Raw genomic sequence first — 20,462 nt, forward strand, 5'->3', positions numbered from 1 at the left:
CTGCTTCTGGAACTTTTCACAAAGTTCACCAAAGTATGACACATCATAATCAGTAACTTCAAGTACTTCATATCAGTACTTCAAAATACTAAGAGCGTTAAACAGAAGACAATGAATGTAAAAAAGCACTCAAATGCGTAACCTCGCAAAATGATCTCTAATACTCTCAGATTCTAAACTCTGCACTATAGTGTGCTAGAAGATCTGTCTTCTAGTACACTATATCTGCACTCAACTTTAAGCTAGCTGACGCTTTCTCCGCTCTTATATAGTCCTCCCCGTCTGCCAATAAATATCCAGGAATTTCGATCGCTCGAAATTACTCGAAGACATACACAATTACAGTTTATATAGAGCTGGATACAAAATGTCTAACAACTAAATTAAACAACAAAAGCTACATAAAATTATTTAATTTTTTTCAAAGTATATTTTCCGTAACTGTTAACTCCGGAAACAACAAAGAATTCGTTCTTTCAACAAAGAATTTTTACAAAATGAGTTGCAACAGCAATTACCTGGCAACATTTCTAAAGCATTAAGTAATTCTTCATCTGAAAACTGGATTCCTATGAGGCCAATTTCAAAGTTGCTGGACTATAGTGACATCCTTTCGTCATCTTCTTTTCGGACTACAGTGGCTATTCCCTTCTAAAACGTTATAGGCCAGATTGCGCAAGGAAGTTTGGAATTATACAATGGTTAAAAAAAATGTGGAGAGTTTTATCTGTGCAAATATGTACAATAAAGGCTTCATAGTCCGACATCCAATGTTTCGGTGCACCTGATTATCCTACATTATTAGCGTTCCGTTTTCAGTGTTCGGAACGACTCGACAGTTTTTTCTCGTCATTTTTAACGTATTCAATCAATATTGTCTTTAAGTAGTTTACTGAGAGTTTAAATATCGTTTGCTTTTTTTATTTATTTATTTAAAATTTTTTGAAAAACTTTTGAAGAAACACGTGACTTTAAAAAATTCACCCAAAGCTAGGTATTATTAACTATTTTGTAGCAGCTGTTAAAATAATTTTAAAAAGCTTGGCCTTCACATCAGTTTGAAGGTTTTTGAACAACTGCAGAGCATATCTTACCGTCTTTGAACTCATACTGAAAAATATTACTGTATTATAACGTCCACCAAAGTTAACGGCTTGACCCAACTTATAAATCAAGGATATATTCATATATATATATAGGAATTAGTTTGTGCAAATTCTGTTATTTCATTAAACTTTATATATAAAATATATATAATAATATAGTCGCCAAATTTGGTAATTTTTATTGATTTCTCACCAAATTTAATGACAAAAATTAGTTGCCAACTTTTTAGTGTAAACTAATGAAAATATCGTTCATGTTCATCGGAATTTATTTAATAGCATTAAAATCCAAATTAATTAATTTATTATCTTCTTAAAATATAGGCTTTCCTAATTTTATTATTTTAGATTATTTACATTCATGAAAAATACTAAAAGTAAGTAAACTAAAATTAAGGTACATAAGCTTAGGTTTAGTTAAATTTAATTAATGGGCTTTCAAGAAAGAACTAATGATCCGGTTAATTTGAATTCTACTGTATTTTCTGTTTCGTACTTGTATGAGGAAGAATTGTGGATGACTAAGTACTCAAGTTTATGGATAATGTTTGCATTGAGTGATAATGTTTATTCAGAATTTCTCAAAAAACACATACTAGTCAGCTTCAAGGACGCTACTATATTTGTTCAAATCTTTAAGTTATGTAGCAAAGGTAAACGAGATCACTTCCCAGGAGAGGGGAATCCTAGTGTGAAGTTCAGACATATGCACCCCTCGGACTTCCAGGTACTTAATGAGAGATATCTGTTTATCAGAGACAGAATGGACAGCAGACGTTAGGAAGGAAGGTGTAGCGGTAATCCCCCCCCGGTGTGGTTTCCGGACATAAGGGACTAATTATTTTCTTTCCAGGTTTTAACAAAACGAGGAGAGAGCTTTGTGTAAAAAGGCTTTTGATGCTGTAAAAGAGTGAAAGCAGACGCAATTTAGCGTCGTCGCCGCGTCAGCGGCCTTTTTATGAATTAAGGCTGTAAAGATTTGAGTAGTTTAATATTTATTTAAGAATTTCTTATTAAGTTTCAAAATAAATATTTCAAAAGACAACCTGCCTTTCCTTTCACCCAACGCGGGTGTTCTGACGTTACAGCTTTATTAAAATGGTGGCAGCGGTTCAGATGAGAAAATCCATGCAGAGATTACAGACCATCAGGTTCTGAATTTCCACGAAGTTACTTTATTTGAAATACTTTATTTGTAAGTGTTTGAAATACTTTATCGAAGTTACTTTATTTGAATACAGTTCATCGTTAAGCTGCTTGGATCGGAAATCCACGGAAACGTTTACGGACGCCAGTCCAGATAAAGTAGAACGACAATCTCCTGAATACACCTCATCTTCAGCAGCATAAATTGTGCAATCATCTTGTATTCGAGAAAAATTAGTGCAGAAGTATGCGGACAAGCCTTGTCCGAAGATCATTAGATCATGGTGAAAGTGCAGTGTAGTGAGAAAAAAATTGATAGTTGTGCGATCATCTTTGTATCTGAAAAAATAGTGCAGTGCAGTGTGTTCTTTGCCCGAAGATCATCAGATTATTGTGAAGGTGTAAAGTGTTGAAGAGTGTCGGAATCATCAGCATCTATATATTGGTGAGGCGGGTAAGTACCTTGGATTTTTATATTGAGGCAGTTAAGTAATTTGATTTATTTCTGCAATTTTGTATAAGTTCACATGACTGTTTTAAGTCAACTTTGTTTTCTATAAAGCTTGAAGAAATGTGCTATTTAGGTTTTATGTTACAATAAGAAAGTATAACTTTTAGAATTTAAATCTGTGTTAATAGTTTTTTTTTTAATTTCTGAAATGTTAATGTGTTGTGCTCAAATTAAGCTTATATAACTGAATGTGTAAAGGAGAAGAATTACTGTAACCTTGAAGGTTCTAAGGTTAGGTGGCATTCTGTCATTCATTTCTAAGACGTTCTGAATGTTATAAATATTAGAATTTTTTCAGTTAAGGTGTGTCAAACATTATTTGTGTAAGAACTGAAAAAAATTTTTTCTCTTGAATGAGTAAAAGGGGAATGCTAGAAATCCCCAGTATTTTTCTCTTTAACGGTTGTCATATTAATGTTTAGTTATGAGTATGAAGATATATGCTTTTTATAATTAACCTTTGAATGCATATTTTAATATACCTCAAATTTTGATGAAAGTATATTGTATTATCACAAGCAATTAAGTTTAACGCAACTGAATTTGAAGCTTTTAAGAGGTACTATTATCTGTAGTGTAATAAGTCCTCAAGTAGACAAATTTTTATTTGAACGCATAAATGTGCATATTATAGGGTAAAATGTCTTGTTTTTGTTTAAGATCTGTAAACAAATGTTGTGAAAAAAAATTAAGGGTTCAATTTTACTCTCTATTTGTGAAATGATATTTGTTTAAATCAATTTTATATATATGTAGTGTGAGGGAGCTAAAATTGTTAGGTTATTATCATAATTTTGTTTTATATCATGGCATTCTTAGCAAAAGTTAGGAAAGAGGATCTTAAATCCTTGGCTGAACAGTTAGGGGGAAAAGTTAGCCCTGAACTTAGGATATTGGATTTAAGACAGCTGATTATGGGAAATGAATCCTATGAGGATGAACTAGTGAAAGGCCTGTTAGAAAATATCACTTCAGAAATGCAGGATAGAAGTAGGAGAGGAAAAGAAGAAAGGCAGGAAAGAATTAGGAGAGAAGAAGAAGAAAGATAGCAAAGAATTAGGAGAGAAGAAGCAGAGAGGCAGCAAAGAATTAGGAGAGAAGAAGCAGAGAGGCAGAATAGAGTTAGGAGAGAAGAAATGGAGTTTCAATTATCCAAATTAAGATTACTAGCCGCTAACGGAAATGACTCTCTAAATGGTGGGAATGGAGAAAATAAATTTAAGAAAAGCCGTATCTAAAAAAAAAAAAAGATTCCAAAATTTGATCTTGAAGAGAACGACATTAGTTTGTATCTAGTCATGTTTGAGGGCCAAGCAAAGCGTGCGAATCTTCACCAATCAGAATGGGTTTCGGTTTTATTGACAATTTTGCCAACTGACATAGTTCAGCTGATTATGCGAGAACCAGAGCAGCAGGGTTATGACTACGATTACGTAAAGAGAATATTGCTTAAAAGGTTTAAGCTTAGTCCAGAAAAATTTCATATCAAATTTACGGAATCCCAGAAAAACACTCTAACCACTTGGAGAGATTTTGCCTTTGAATTAAGGAATTGTTTTGAAGAATGGATCGCAGGTTTGGAAGTTACAGATTTTGAACTTTTAAAAGATCTCATGATAACGGACCAAATGAAGCGTCTCGTAAAGGTCGAAGTTCGGTTTTATTGTATATGTATAATTTAGTTCTCAGTATTATGTTGGTTATATGTTTTTTTACTGGCCTCAATATATAGTTCTTGTTATGTTTATCCTTGATACTTAGCGTTGTGAAAAAAAAGTATTAGGGCTAATAATTATTAGTTAGTTTTATTACTAAGACTTGCTGTGCTGAGGTACGAGGAAGTGGAGTTCTGAAACCCCCCCACCCCCGGGGAGGGTAGGAGTTGTGACTTTCAGACATATGCACCACTCAGACTTCCAGGTGCTTAATGAGAGATATCTGTTTGTCAGAGACAGAATGGACAGCAGACCTTAGGAAGGAAGGTGTAGCGGAAACCCCCCGGTGTGGTTTCCGGACATAAGGGACTAATTATTTTCTTTCCAGGTTTTAACAAAACGAAGAGAGAGCTTTATGTAAAAAGGCTTTTGATGCTGTAAACGAGTGAAAGCAGACGCACTTTAGCGTCGTCGCCGCGTCAGTGGCCTTTTTATGAATTAAGGCTGTAATGATTTGATTATTTAAATATTTATTCAAGAATTTCTTATTAAGTTTCACAATAAATATTTTAAAAGACAACCTGTCTTTTCTTTCACCCAACACGGGTGTTCTGACGTTACACTAGGATCTCGTTTCTCCCTTACACTCGTTCAGAAAACTTTCAAGACAGCCTTCGCATTGATGAGCTTTAGTTAATTCCGCATCCTTCAAGAACATGGTAGTCACAAATATCAATGTTATTTCCGGCATTTAAACTGGATCAAAGGCGTGTACAGTTTATCTCCACCAATCACCTTACCGTTTGGAACTTGCTTTGTCTGTTATTAAAATCGCTCCTGTCATAAATTTATTTTTTCATTTTTTTGTCTTCTCCCCAAAATATTATCTCATTTAACACAAATTGTGAAATTCATGCAAAAATTTGAATATTTAGTCCAAATGTATTACTTTTCTAATTGTTGCCACCAAATATTAGAGTCCCGCATTATATTTGAAGAAATTAAATAATGAAGAATCTGCATAAATGTATGTATGTTTTTCGCATTGTGATAAAACAACGGTACCTAGAGCCATCCAATTTTGAATGACGTAATTCTGATGCGAATATGGGCACCTGAAAGCCCAAATTTAAAATTTGGAATTTGTTTTATTATCGATTTCATATTTTGTAAAACTTTAACGAATTTTTGGTTAACATACTCAACGATTTAAAAGCGAGCAATGGCAACAGTCTATGGGGGGGGGGAAACCTTTTTATCTCCAACGCGCCGAACTGTGTATCGGAAATTCTAAAGATATGCTCATTTTAAAATTATTTTGCGACATTGCTGTTGAACTGAACTTTATGGTGTAAGTGCAAAGAACATGATATTTAATAAATAAAGGTAACACACAAAATGTTAAAAAAACGCCCCTTTAGACGTAATCTAAAATCTAAAACCTTTCAGTTTTTTTTTTTTTTTTTTTTTCCCAGAATAATTTTCTCAAACGTTCATACTTTTTATTAATATGATACTACATTTGGAGTTATTAGTAACTATACGTTTGCCTCTTTCATGCTTAAATGAAAATTTGGTTTAGTTGGTTCCTTTATTCAGGTAAAGTACACTGGGGCTATCTGGTTAAGAGATATATTGAGATTTTTGGTAGATGACTTTCTAAAAGTAACTGGATTGTGTTTATGTCACCACATGGGGAAAACAGGGAAACTTCCCGCAGAGAAGTAGAGAAACGGTTACTGGGATCGTTGAAATAGTCTCACGTCTCTCAATTTAAATCATACAGAGCGTTGATTCGGTAAAGTTAGAAAGGATTAAGCCTTGTGAATAAAGCATGTCGAATGTCGAAAGAGCTCTCTTATGTCAAACACTTAGTTGTGAACGCGAAAGGAAATTTTCTGGAAAGAAATCATTTTAGAACAGCATACATAGTGTGACTATAGCTTTTACTATGCAATTATGTGTGTCATTGAACTTGATGTCTCTGATGTAAAACCATGACTGAGAGAAGCGTTTTAGAATTCTCTCAAAGTTTTCGGTTCAGTTTAAGCGACTTAATAATAAACACCATAATACATTTTATCGAATAACCATTTATAAATACGTCATAATTATCTCTCTGTAAATCACCAAACGGGTGAAACAAATTATACGTCACTTCTTTGCTTATCGCATTCATACAGAGCGTTGATTCGGTAAATGTCACTTTCGCTCAATTTGGTTTTCTTGATGAGATCCGTAAGTCTGATTCTTCTGTTCTTGACCTTTAAAGTCCTGTGATAGCCGTCTTTAGAGGAAGCCCTCTCTCCGTACATCATAATGGAATTAAAGTCTATTTTGTTAAACAACCGACTTTCTTCCGGCTTTAATTTGTCGAACTGGTTTACTGCACTTGAAAAATTAACCAAATTAAACAAAACTGTTAAGTGGTGCGCAAAGTTGTTTTTCTAAGCTGAGGAATTTACATATAGAAATATCTTTTATTACTTAGAGTGGCTGCGGAATGTTCATAGAAATGATCAATTTGATGAGTATAATAATGAATCTTTTCGTGGGGACCATCTCTTATACATGACGATTTCAAAAGTCTGTAAGTAGTATTTCTGGGCACATAAATTAAACATCACCTTACTAAGATGATCATCTCCACCGACTATCAAATTCATCTGGAACCATAAGTGGCTGTCTTAGAGAGAATTCGCTGTAAATATCATATTAGATTAGTTATTAGATTAGTTCTAAATTATAACAGTTATCTAAGCTTTAAAAAATAAAGGAATAAATTATTAAGAGAACACATATAGCTTTTATAAATCCCAGTTTCTTAAGCAATATACAGGTTTAAATCAAAATTTAAAGAGCTTATGTTACGCGTAATGTAAACGCTTCGGAAAAATGGCCAATTTGGTAGAACACGTGGATGATAAATGGTAGCCCCCGCAGGGTACGATAGCACAAAAATTTATAAAAACTCAACTATAGATACTACTAACGTCGAAAAATTAATTAATTAAAAAAATTGAAAGGATTCTGATTTTAATATCGTGCTAGAGGATTTTTTTATGCTCTCGCTGAGCTCACAGTTTAACATTCTGCTCTTGAACTCACTCCTGCTAACACAGCTTTTTTTGTCTTTTTAACTTATTGTTAAATATCACTTTCTTCGTACTTATGTGACGTAAAATCCATAGCAAAACCATAATATTTTTAGAATTCCCCACAGAGGGGGGGGGGAGTGTTGCCATATGATTTTTTCAGTGTTTTCTTAGTTTAGTATTTATGTAAAAATTCGTAACATAAGATACTTATCGTTTGACAAATACTAATAAAAGTTAATCAAATTTGTATCTTAAAATATTTGAACAGGGTTTATATCACAGTGTAAATTAATTAGAAAATCTATTTCTAGATTTTCAGAAGAATTAAGTTCGTTTTTTGTAAGGAAAATAACGCAAAGCTGGACTCCAAATCATTAAAATCTTAAAAGTTTCTTCAAATTCTTCTCATAATAATGCTAATTAATTTACGGGGAATGTATTCGCTTTTAGGTCAGAGCATATGCAACATAATGACGTCAGAATACTTCCTGTTAGCTTCCCCTACAAGGATCGCTTTGGCGAGGAGTGACACAAAGAAATGACCTAACCCTTCTCTGCCTGCGACTTACTAGGCAATATGTTGTGCCAAAAGACGTGGAGGTAATCATCTCTGTCTGGTCTATTCTGTTCATGATCGAAGCCGATTGCGTGAGTCAGCTCATGAAGGATGATGGCGATTTGCTCGCATCCGGAACCCAATGATAACTCTTGCATTCCTCCCATTCTTCCCCAGGCTGAGTAACATCTGAAAACGAAAACATAAAGTACTTTACTGCTATTGTTGTGCCATTCCTTCACAAGTTGAAAGAGCCAAACCTATCTGAAACGCTAATAATATTTATTATTTAATACAGTCAGTGCTGGGAAATTAAGTACAAAAAATGTTATCGTTGTTTCTAACTCTCCTGATCTGAACCTGTAGCCAACCTAAGTCCACGAATTTTATTATGACCAAGAGGCAAGGATTTCGTCTATCATTAGCAGAGGGCTTAAGCAGCTTCGCATTACTAATTTGCAGGGTTCTGACCCATCTTTATGGAGAGTGCTACTGGCAGGGCAGAGTTTCAGCATACAGCCAACGGTATTTTCCAACCTCCGAATTTCGACAATGAGCTAAAATGACAATTCGGGCAGGTATTAAAGGTGACCACGAAATTGGCTACCGATTAATACTTTAACAGAAAATATATATGACATGCATAGGTCAAGGCATAGTACTGTGCTAAGAGGAAACACAATATGAAAAGTAGCAGTGAATGTAAAACGCATGCAAAAATAAAAATAAAATAAAATGTAAGAAAAGAAACGTCATCTGAACCAGGTAACAAAACTTATATATGCTTAATACAGATAAATAGATAATGCGTAGAAACAAATACAGTCAAAAAGTACAATGCATAGAAACGAAATATTTATGATGGCGACATCAGCAAAGAAGCGAAACTGTACATCAAGATACTCAACCAAGTAGTAGTTACATTCATATAATATATTTTTACATGTGTTTTTGTAGTGTAAAGTTGCACAAGGAATATGGAATATGCTGTTATATTAAAACTTGTATGCAATCAAACAATTAGGAAAAAAGACAACAAAAAATTAAACGTAAGAAAATGTGAGAGATCTTAGATTTTAACAGTCACCCAAAGGGTTAGTTAAGTTTGTTACGTTCTGTCTCCGCTCACAGTCTACCAGTCTGCTCTTGCACTCATTCCTTCCAGCCTCTTGTTTTTGTGTGTGTATGCCTTTCTAGCTTTATTATTAAGCATCATTTTCTTTGCACTTACGCCACCTACAGTTCAACAACAAAATCACAAAAGTTTTAAAAGCTGCATTGCAGCAAATGTTTAGAATTCCTGATGCAGTGTTAAATGTTGGTATACACTTTTATGTTTTTTTCAGTCTTTTCTCAGTTCATCATATCAACATTCAGTTTTCTTAGTAAGATGCCTTGCAAAACATTTCTTTTGTCCCTTTATCGTTAACGTTTTATGTGTTAACTTTATTTATTAAATTGAATGTTCTTCGCACTTATTACACATAAAATTCAGTTCGATAGCAAAATACAAAATATTTGAAAATAGCCTATCTTCATAATTTCCGCCAGGCTGTCTCCCGCGATAGACATAATGATGTATATATTTCTACGCGTTGCGGACAATACTGCCACGGTTCGCTTTCACAACTTTGAGTTTGTTAATTAAAAATTCATTAAAGTTTCCCAAAATATGAAATATAAAATTCGAAATTCATTATTCTGGCTTCCAGCTCCAGGTTGGGGTTGCCTTTTGGGCTGTATGGTAGCCCTTCAACGTTTCAGCTAGTTATGAATATTGTCCTGCGGATAGTGCTAGGGGAAAAACTTGTTTTATCTGTACCTCTATGATATCATCAAATCAGAATCAGTAGAAAAACATTTAGACACTTTTCACGAGGTAAATACGTTATTGAAGGACAAGGGACTGAAGACTGATAGATACGAATAGAAGTTTGCATGTGAAAAATTAAAGTAATTTTTATTTAAAGTAACGCAAGACGTTATTAGGAATTATAAATCGCGAACTGCGGCTGTAAACTTCTAGATGGTAAAAGAACTAGCTTCGTTCCTGAGATTATGTACGTATCAGCTCAGGTTCATAAGAATCTTTGCAGACACTGCAGAATCATTGTTGGAACTGAAGAGGAATAAAGCAAAATTTAAATGGTCAGAGGAGACGAACATGAATTTTGAAGCGCTGAAGCTGATATTCGCGTTGGTACTCAAGGTGCCTGATTTGAAAAGGCCATTCCAAATTTACACGGATGTCTCAAATTATTCCATATATATTTTAATGGACATGCAATAGCCTATTTCAGGTGAACCTGAGCCCTGTAGAATGTAACTGTTCTGCTACCGAACGTAATAATAATGGGATTGTTGCGTAAGACAAAAAAAATTGATTGGATGAAGCTCAAGAAAGTAATTTAAGATTCGAATATCGTCCAGGAGAAAGAAAATAGAGTTGCATATGCGTTGTCTAGAATCAGGAATGACAAAGATGGGAATAAAATTAGTTTTAATATGTTAAAATCGTCCGTTAAACTATATTCCGTCCGTTACGGAAAACATTTGTTAAAGAACTTGTAGTGTCCAGGTGGTTAACTTCTAACTGGATACTGGAGTAGAGGAAACTACACAGAAGAAGGGTTCAAACCCTTTATTAACTCTTTAAAATTTACACTGCGTCAACTCGACGCTAACAAACTTCGCCTCTACTTGGGCAGTAACTGAAAAGCAGGTAATTGAAAATCAGAAGTTGAAATGTCTAACAAGTGCTAAACTAACCTACAGGGATACCGACCTTCGACCCGTTCCCCCTCTATAACTAGTGGCGGCGAATAAATGCATTTAGGCCACCTGAACCAGCAATCAGCAATTGTACTTACGGCAAAGACGGCTGCTCGAGCCCAACTCTCTCACTTCCCTTCTAAAACCTCGATATTTAAACTTTTCTCCTCAGAGTAAAATTTGCATTCACGCCACGCGCACTACCAAATTTAACTATTCTGGCACTGACAATTAGGGGAATGAAGGCTATTAAGAAAGTCTGAACTAAAATTTAAATTATTAGTTAAAATAAATATAAATCCCTACAAACTATAGAGTGATATAGAGTTTGTAAAACATTTTAAAGTACCTAAAAATCAAAAATAATTTAGAGAAAGTAATTTTTGAGTAGCGATTAAGGGTAAGGCCAAACATTATGAAGTTATCTCTGATCTCTATCAGTTTTTACAGGAAAAACACAAATACTAATCTTAAATCCAGTTATTTCGGCTACTTTAAGATTAGGCGTATTTCCCGGATTATATGACAGCTTGATTTTGGAGTACATGGGCGGAAATGTAAAAAATTGTAAGAGAGTTTTGGAAGCTGTTTTCATACAAAAGTTAAAAAAACTACGTTTGAGTATATCCAGATTTGTGACACCCAAAAGTGTAAATATGTAAATCTTTCTTCAGCCGCCTACTTAAAAATGAACGTCTAAGTTTAGGTTCTCTAATGCAATTCTCAGAATAAATTTATTCTAACTTTTGGCTAGAGCCAGGTTAACAAATTAAATTTTCTGTTAGTAATCCTAGATCATTTTTTTAAAACTGATGTGAACTGGTATCACTACAGCGCACATCTGCACAGTGATTCGCTGACACAGTTCTAAAACGTTATGTAGGAATACTAAACGTATACTGAAGAAGTAAAATATGAGATGCGGTCAGGAAAACAGCATTACTTTTGGGTATAATAACCATGACATTCAAAGGCAAATTATTTTATAAGGCAGAAAAGAGGAGGAAAAAAATATATTCAGAAGCTAATTGAAGAGGCGTTGAAAACTTCAAACAAGGCTCGAGGAAAGCAAAACCTTTTACGGTTAAAGGCACTAGAAGCTGATCTGAATGTCGGGGATAATATGTTACAAGTGCAACATGATTTGCGATGTCGGAGAAATAGACAACAAGTAAGTAATTTAATCCTAAGTTTGAAGGATCTTATTTAATAGTGAACATATAAGGAAATGTGATGATATTGCATAAAAAGATGGGGCAGACAATTTGTTTAAATATGAACCAGCCGAAAAAAAGTTACGATACTTTGATATTTTGTTGCTTACACAGGCATTCAGCTACTGTCGTGAACATTGTGAGTTTAAGAGAAAATAATGAGCGGTTTGTTAAAATTTAGATCAGATGAAAGATCTTTTAATATATAGCATTTTAATACTATTTAGCACAGTGTAATAAGTTCATTTTACAGTACGCAACATCCTCAAAAATGATCGTTACAACGCAGTTCGATCATTCATCTTTTTTAAACAACAATCTCTCTCGTTGCCATTCCGTAACAGAGAAACTTACCTCTCATGGAGTTCGATAGTGGCGCGACATTCTCCCCACCTTGAGTTTGGGGATACAAACTCAAAACAGTAATATAATGATAATACATACATACAATTTTGAGATAACAATAACGTACATAATAATAATAAGAAATATTTCAAAATATAAGAATGCAAATTGAAATCAGTATTTTAAGAGTTCAAACACAGAAAGTTCAAAAGTTTGTGTAGAAGTTTATAAGTCCAGTCTGTTAACTGGTTTTATTTTTCGCCCTGAGCGAGACACGCGAGCAGTTTCATTAGAGTCAGTATTAAGCTCAGGTTTTTCAGCTATCACTTCCGGAACCTTCTGAGGTTCCGATACGACTTGCTCGTAATTTGGGGTCAATTCCAAAGGGTGCAGTCGTTGGATTGGTCTTAATATGTTTCCCTTTTCAGTTCGCAGTTTCACAAGTCTGATGATTCCCTCTTTTCCTGGAAAGAGTTCCAGTACACTCCCTAGCAGCCAGTGGAGCCTTTTTTTTATCATCTGTACCAATTAACACTATGTCACCTACATTTATTTTATCTTCTCTTTTGTTAACTGAAGAACGAAGGAAACCCAGATACTCCCTTTTAAACCTTCGTGTTAGATTTTCACGAACCTTTTGAATATGTCTCCATCTCAAAACAATATTAGTCTTTTCAATTTGATCCAAATCAGGAAATCAGGAATCTTGTTCCTCGGATATGCAAGTTAACGGTCTGCTGTTCATGATAGATTCGCATTCACAGACGAGAGTCTGCAATTCCTCGTAAGACAAACAGGAGCGTCCAAGATTTTTTCTCAAAAGATCTTTCAAAATCCCAATCAAGCGTTCCCAGAAGCCTCCCCACCATGGGGAGGAGGGTGGGTTAAACTTCCAACGAATTTCGTTGACTCTAAATTCACTTTCAATTGTAATCCATTCTAATTGTTTCAAAGCATTATTTAGTCCTGTAAAATTAGTACCATTGTCTGAATACATCACAGAAATTCGTCCTCTTCTGGCTATAAACCTACGCATAGCTTGGATGAAGTCATTGGTACTCAGTGAAGGTATTAGTTCAAGATGGACAGCTCTAAATACGGCACAAGTAAAAAGTACTATCCACACCTTTTGTTTAGATTTAGTCAACAGAGGTCCAGCTATATCTAAACCTGATACTTGAAAAACTGCTGCTACTTCTGTTCGGTCTTTTGGAAGAGGCGGAAAAGGTACCTCAAGATGTTTTACCTTTTGCCTTTTACATGTTAAGCATTCTTTGATAACACTCTCCGAACAGTTCTTTTCCCTTTCACTATCCAAAATCTTTCCCGTAAAACAGTAAGTAGAGCTAATATCCCAGCATGCTTGTTAGCAATATGTTCTTCGGCTATAAATCTTTTCACTGCCAGGTGTTTCGATGGTAGAATTATTGGAGAAATAAAATCTTTCGATTCTTCCTCATTTATCAATCTGGACTTCAATCGTAAAATTCCTTCTTCATCTTCAAATATTAGAAGACCTTTCAAATTTTTTCGTGTTTCTTCATTAGAGTAACATTCCTTTTGTATTACACGGAAAATAGTCCTTTGTGCATTTAACAATTCTTCATTTTGAAGTTCCTTACATTTTCTTAAGTCCTTGGCCTTTGGTTGAAAACGCAGTATCCAAGCCATAACCCTAATCTTCTTTGAAAATCTAGAGAATCTTCTGGCTAACTGTAATGGAATTGACTCTAGCTCTGTGTTACTAGCAGAGATGACTGACTTTCGTTTCTCTATCTCTACTTCTTTTTCGTTAATATTTACAGCTGACTTTGGCCACTGCTCCTTCGGATTCTTCAACCAGGCTGGCCCTTGCCACCACTTATGTTTCTGAAGTTGCCTAGGTCCACAACCTCTTGACAAAATGTCTGCTGGATTCTGGTCAGTTGAAATATGGAACCAATCTTCCGAAATTGCCAATTTTCTAATTTCACTTATTCTGTTTGTAACGAATACCGACCACTGTTCTCGACGAGTTATCCACACAAGAACTGTGGAAGAATTTGTCCAAAAGTAAGTCTTGATGTTGGGAAGTTTTAGAGCTTGCTTCACAGAACTAAACAGCCTAGCACCTATGGTAGCAGCCATTAGTTCAAGTCGTGGTATAGTAATAGTCTTCGTTGGAGTTATTCGTGATTTGGCTTGAAGTAATTAAACAGTCACTGAACCCATACTGGATTCACTTCTTAAGAAAATGCATTCCGCATAAGCTGCCTTGCTGGCATCGACAAAAGTATGAATACTTAAATTGGATTCCTTCATCACACCTAACCATCTTGGAATTTTTATATTTTTGAGGTATTTCAGTTGTTTCCCCATTTTTAAAAATTCTTCTTTATTTCATCATTCACTTCATCATCCCATGATTCTTTGCTCTTCCAAGCGGCCTGCAGCAAAATCTTAGGCTGAATCATAACAGGTGCAAGGAAACCTATGGGATCAAATACTCGACTAACTAGTGAAAGCATTTTCCTTTTAGTTACTTTTTCTCTTTCATCAAATTTCAAAAACTCGGTGTCTATTTCTAAGGTATCTAAATCTTTGTCCCAAACCAGTCCTAATACCGGTGATGTTCTACTTTCTGAAAATGCAGGAATGCCAAAACTTTCCCATCCTCTGAGATCAAACATTCCTTCTTTCATTACATTAGTTGCAGATTCGATGAATATTTCTAGTTCGTCATTATTTTGTACACTAGTTACGCAATTATCGACATAAAAACTATCTTGTAATTTTTTAAGAAATTCTTCAGAATATTTTTCTTTCCACGTTTCTTTGGATAAATGATGGTCAATAACCGCCATCAGCAAAAATGGACTACAAGTAATGCCAAATACCCCACGGGTGTGACGAAATGTCTTCACTCTACCATCATCACCATACCAAAGAAATCGTAAAAAATCTTGATCTCTTTCATTTAGAGATAACTGTAAAAAAGCTCTTCTGATGTCTGAAATCACACCAATTTCATGTAAGCGAAATCTTGCTAGAATAGACGGAATAGTTTCAATCAAATTAATTCCAGTCTCTAAGCAATCATTTACAGATGGCTGATTAGAAAGCTTTGCCGAAGCATCAAAAACGGGTCTAATTTTCATGGAAGATAGTGAGAACGTTTCCTTAATGACTGGACGATGTGGGAGGTAATGAACAACGGGTAAAGACAACTCCTTTTGTGGAACTTCTTCAATCACTCCTTCCTGCAGCCATTCATTAAAGACTTCATGATACCTTTCACGATATCCGATTTTTTCCAACTTCTTCGTAGTAGATTCGAGTCTTTTCAAAGATAGGTCATAATTGTCAGGTAAGACTGTATGCTCAATCTTCCAAGGCATATCAACCTCGTATCTACCATTTTCTAATTGACGAACTGTTTCTTGGAAATGAACCATAATAGCTCTTCTTGACTCTTCTTTAGTTTTTTGTTCAACAGGATCTCGGATACCCAATAATTCTAAGTCCCACAACGATGAAATAGGCAGGTCTTCTTGAGATAACATAGAAACTATAGTCATATTTACATTGTGCTGATGTTCGGATTGAAGTACTTTACCCATCAAAGTCCAACCCAATTTTGTTTCTATAGCCACTAAACCTGTTCTTAGTTCTTCTCGTTTGCCAGTAAATAACTCTAACTGTTAGGGGCAGACTCGTTGCAACGTCTGCCCCTAACAGTACTTCAATAGGGCCTGGATTCCCTTGGGTATCAGTTAAGCGTATTCCTTTATTTCCTAATTCGCGAATCCAAGAACCGTATCTTATGCTTGAAATATCATTACAAATAACATCATGGTCTACAGCATCTAATTTACACGAATATTTACCATCAAGGCTACTCAAATAAATCTTGTAACATTTATGTTTATAAATTTCAGTTTTCTTTCCACCAAATAAAGAGTGACTAAATTCTTCCTCCCATTGCAAGTCAAAACCCATTTCTTCTGCAGTAGACTTTAAAACATAACTTTTTGAGCTTCCCGTATCAATCATTAATCTAACTTTACGCCTTTTATTCTTACCCTCTATGTTTACAACTAGGGTATGAAGGAAAACTTCATTCGTAGCACGCGAATGCAAGGAATCGATTGTTTTCTCTTTTTTCTCATCATTTTCCTGGTTATGCATTTCACTAGACTTATTACATTCAAGACTAGGACAAAAAAATTTCAAATGCCTTTTTGAACAAATCTGACACTTAACACTTGATCGACACTGGTTACTGAGGTGACCTTTAACCAAGCATATTCTGCATAAACCTTTCTTTTTTACCGCAGACATTTTTTCATCTAACGGAATATAAAACGCCTTTTTACAATTACGCGTTTCATGATCTTTGAAACAAAACGAACAAGAAGGTATTGCTTCATGATTCATGAAATCCGACGCGGAAGGAATATTTTGACTAGTTGCCAAGTGCTTACGATCAGACTTAGAAAAAATATCCGCTCTGCTTAATTTTATTTTTTCTTTTGACTGAACTTCGCTTTTCAGAAATTCAATTATTGCATCAAGAATCGAAATGTTTCGTTCAGATTCAGTAATTTTTCGTTGTCTTTCAAACGATCGCAATACGTGAATAGGAATAGCACTTTCCACAAGAGGATATAAAATTGTTCCACACTGATCAGTCGTTACACCGAGACTGCTCAGGGCTCTAAGTTGTGTTGAAAGTTTGTTATACAAACTACTCAAAAAATCCTGCTTCCTTTTCGCTGCGTTATCCCAAACAAGTTTTATTAACTCTCGAACATAAAAATCAATTAAAAGTTCTTTACGCCCATATCTCTCAGTAAGGCTTTCTATAGCCAAAGGATAATTTTCGTTCGTCACCGGAAAAGATTCTACAATATCTCTAGCTTCTGATTTAATTTTTGTTGACTGTATCAAATAATGGAATTTGTCTGCATTCGTTAAGTTATTATTTTCATGTACGTTTTTAAACTGATTCCAAAACGTAAGCCAATTTTTTAAATCACCTGCGAACTTATAAAGTTCTACTTTCGGTAGACGTTGGCACAAAGTTTTACATGTATTTTCATCAGTAACTAATTTCTGACTACTCCCTGACGATGTATTTTGGATTTCGTTTAATTTACTCTTAATATTATCGAGAAATCGTTCCGATTTTAACTGAATCCTAACAGCCTTCTCTCGATAGTCCTCTGTTATTTCAAATTCTGTTTCGAATTCTTTATCATCAGTTATAGTATCTAAATAAGCACTGTGCGTCAATTCTAATGTTTCTGCCTTTTTCTTGAACAAATAAAAACACATTTCTGCTTCTTCATAATCAACATTATCATCATTTAAAAGATCATCTAGTCTTTTATATGCTTTTGTAAAAGCTGAACGTTGCGCAGTTTCATTTCTTTTCATCACTTCCATTTTGTCTTAAGTTTAAAATATTCAGATAAAAATTAGGCAAGAAAAATATTTTAAACTTCAGTAAAACAATAATCAATAACTTCAAAACGGAAGTATAAGGTAATCAACTTACCCTATCTATTCTTTCATCCGACATGTTTCCAACAAACACGCCCACCGGGGGCGCCAGAAATGTCGTGAACATTGTGAGTTTAAGAGAAAATAATGAGCGGTTTGTTAAAAGTTAGATCAGATGAAAGATCTTTGGTTTAATCCTAGTATCCGGTGCACACGGGATTTGGCTACTTTTGGCGACTTTTATGATGAGCAGTAAAAACGGGACATATACGATGAGTAGTAAACGGGTATTCAAAGAATATATATAGTTATACATAGTATATACTATGTATATAGTGATAGTATATAGTGTATAGTATACTATCACTATATATACATAGACGTTCTTTTGGTAATTTTTGGTGTTGGCGATAATTTTCAAAATCGCGCCAAGGCTGCACCGTATACTAGGATTTTACCAGATCTTTTAATATATAGCATTTTAATACTATTTAGCACAGTGTAATAAGTTCATTTTACAGTACGCAACATCCTAAAAAATGATCGTTACAACGCAGTTCGATCATTCATCTTTTTTTAACAACAATCTCTCTCGTTGCCATTCCGTAACAGAGAAACTTACCTCTCATGGAGTTCGATAGTGGCGCGACAGCTACATTAAGTAGCTCCTACCGGTATTTTAAGTATTCTAAGCTGATCCCATTTTGAGCATGACGGAAATGAGTGTTAATGAAATGAACTCCTAAGGAGTAATCTGAAGAACGAAGAAATAAACTAATGGCACATTTGCGTAAAAAATGACTTTTGCAGAAAGAAAATAAAGTATATGGTCTGGGTGAAACAGATTGAATTAGCATTAGAAAAATAGCTCTATACTGTGGTGATATATATGGGTGAAGACACATAGTACATATCGCGACTGGTGAAAACGTCAGAATTCTGCTGAAAATTAGTGAATTGATCATTTTATCTGTAGGAGAGGGGGATCGTGGAAATTGTCTCGACGTGTTATCTTCATTCATGCAAAATTACTTAATTTTGTCGATCATTTTCTAAGATTTCCATTATAGTAGTGCGTACTGCCGTTTTAAAACTGAGGATTTAGTTAATTTGCATTGATTGAGAGTTTCTAATATCTTACTTAGACATTTACTGAATCTAGGATTTTGGAAAAGGTCGCTGATAAAATTAGTCAAATTTGCTGACATATACATGGGAGAAAAGTCATCAGGGGATGTCTTCTTGAAATTGAATTTTTTCTCCACCAAAGATGAGTAAAAGTTAATCTTGAGTTTTTGAGTTCTAAGTTTAGGATCAAATGGGCATTTTCTTGAGGTAATCAGGTGATCAGCCTTTCACGTCCTATAGAATAGTTTTGCATCTTTTGGGAGTTGACAAGTATATGTGAAGTGATTTTTGAAGCAGTTCAGACAGTACTGGAGAAAGAAGCAGCATTTGAAATAAAATCAGATGTTTCCACAGTTTCCTAGCTAGTTCTTTTTCGTAAGAATTTTTAATTAGTCTACTGGAAAGTCTGTCGTTTTAAGAGTCGGGAAAAGATTGTCTGCACGAGCTTCAAGCATACGTCAAGCATTTGTCAGGATTTTTCCGATCATTTTCAAATAAAGAATGAAAAATGTTGGTGATCAGTTACGTATATTTTCCTAAGTTTTCTACAATAGGAGCGTTGATCAGGAAATGGTAGTGAATACGGTACATATTCTTCTTAACGAAAGTAACTGAGAGCTTTTAACAGCGTGCGTCTCAATGCGACGTCAATCCTACAATAAACACTCTGAATAATTTTACGATACTCATGATTTGAAATGGCTTTACTGGAAATCAGGCAGAAATACACTTGGTTCTCAAGAAAATATTCTCCAAGTGAGCGCGACCCCAGGCTGAGAGGACAGCCTAATAAAGAATCTAAGGAATCGTCTTAATGTGATAAGAAAGAGGGTGATGAACATCCCCCGGTCGCAAAACAATGCAAGGAAATAATTGGGCAGGACTAAATTCGAGATCCGTGAAATCAACAAGTGGATCACGGCAGAGAAGCAATAATATAAGAGGTCTGGATCAGAAACGAGCAACTAGGCTAAACAGAAGAAATTTAAGCCTAAAAATGTTATGTAGAAAACCGGTAATCACCCTCAGAAGTACAATGAACAATAAGATCATCCTATACGGAAACGAAAACATTTCAATAAGACGGTGGAGGAAACGAGGCCAGAGGAAAGGGATGTGCTACTAATGCTTTAGTGAAAGTTAAACATTTCTGTGAAATGGTACTGATTCGCCTTATGAAAGCATCCTGATTCTTGTAAAATAATTTTGATTTCTGTGATGGGATTGTAGTTAAAGTGTGTTAAAATTTAGTAAAAATTTTGTTTAAATATTTTTATTATAAATGCTATTTTAAAAGGAATAAACTCTCTTGATAAACACCAGTGACTGCAGTTATTTCAGTAATCCATTACTAAAATATAAATTAAAATTATAATGTACGATTAAAGCATAAATGCAAAAACATCAGAAATAAAAGTCATATGATAACAAAAATACATAATTTAGA

At 34.6% G+C, this 20,462-nt stretch overlaps 1 protein-coding gene across 1 annotated transcript in view; it reads right to left on the reverse strand.

Annotated features, from left to right (window-relative positions):
- Nucleotides 1-6,543: 6,543 nt before the first annotated feature.
- Nucleotides 6,544-20,462, reverse strand: part of LOC118185926 (astacin-like metalloprotease toxin 5) — a 34,081-nt gene continuing 20,162 nt past the window's right edge. Inside the window, exons 5-6 of the mRNA XM_085823025.1 lie at nucleotides 8,065-8,261; nucleotides 6,544-6,837 (exon numbers count right to left, since the gene is read on the reverse strand). Coding sequence (XP_085679151.1) covers nucleotides 6,566-6,837; nucleotides 8,065-8,261 — 469 coding nt within the window. The 3' untranslated portion in view covers nucleotides 6,544-6,565. The remainder of the gene's footprint in view (nucleotides 6,838-8,064; nucleotides 8,262-20,462) is intronic.

This window comes from Stegodyphus dumicola, chromosome 8 (assembly GCF_044657685.1).
Source record: "Stegodyphus dumicola isolate Sdum_Otavi_A_Nest chromosome 8, ASM4465768v1".
NCBI lineage: Eukaryota > Metazoa > Arthropoda > Arachnida > Araneae > Eresidae > Stegodyphus > Stegodyphus dumicola.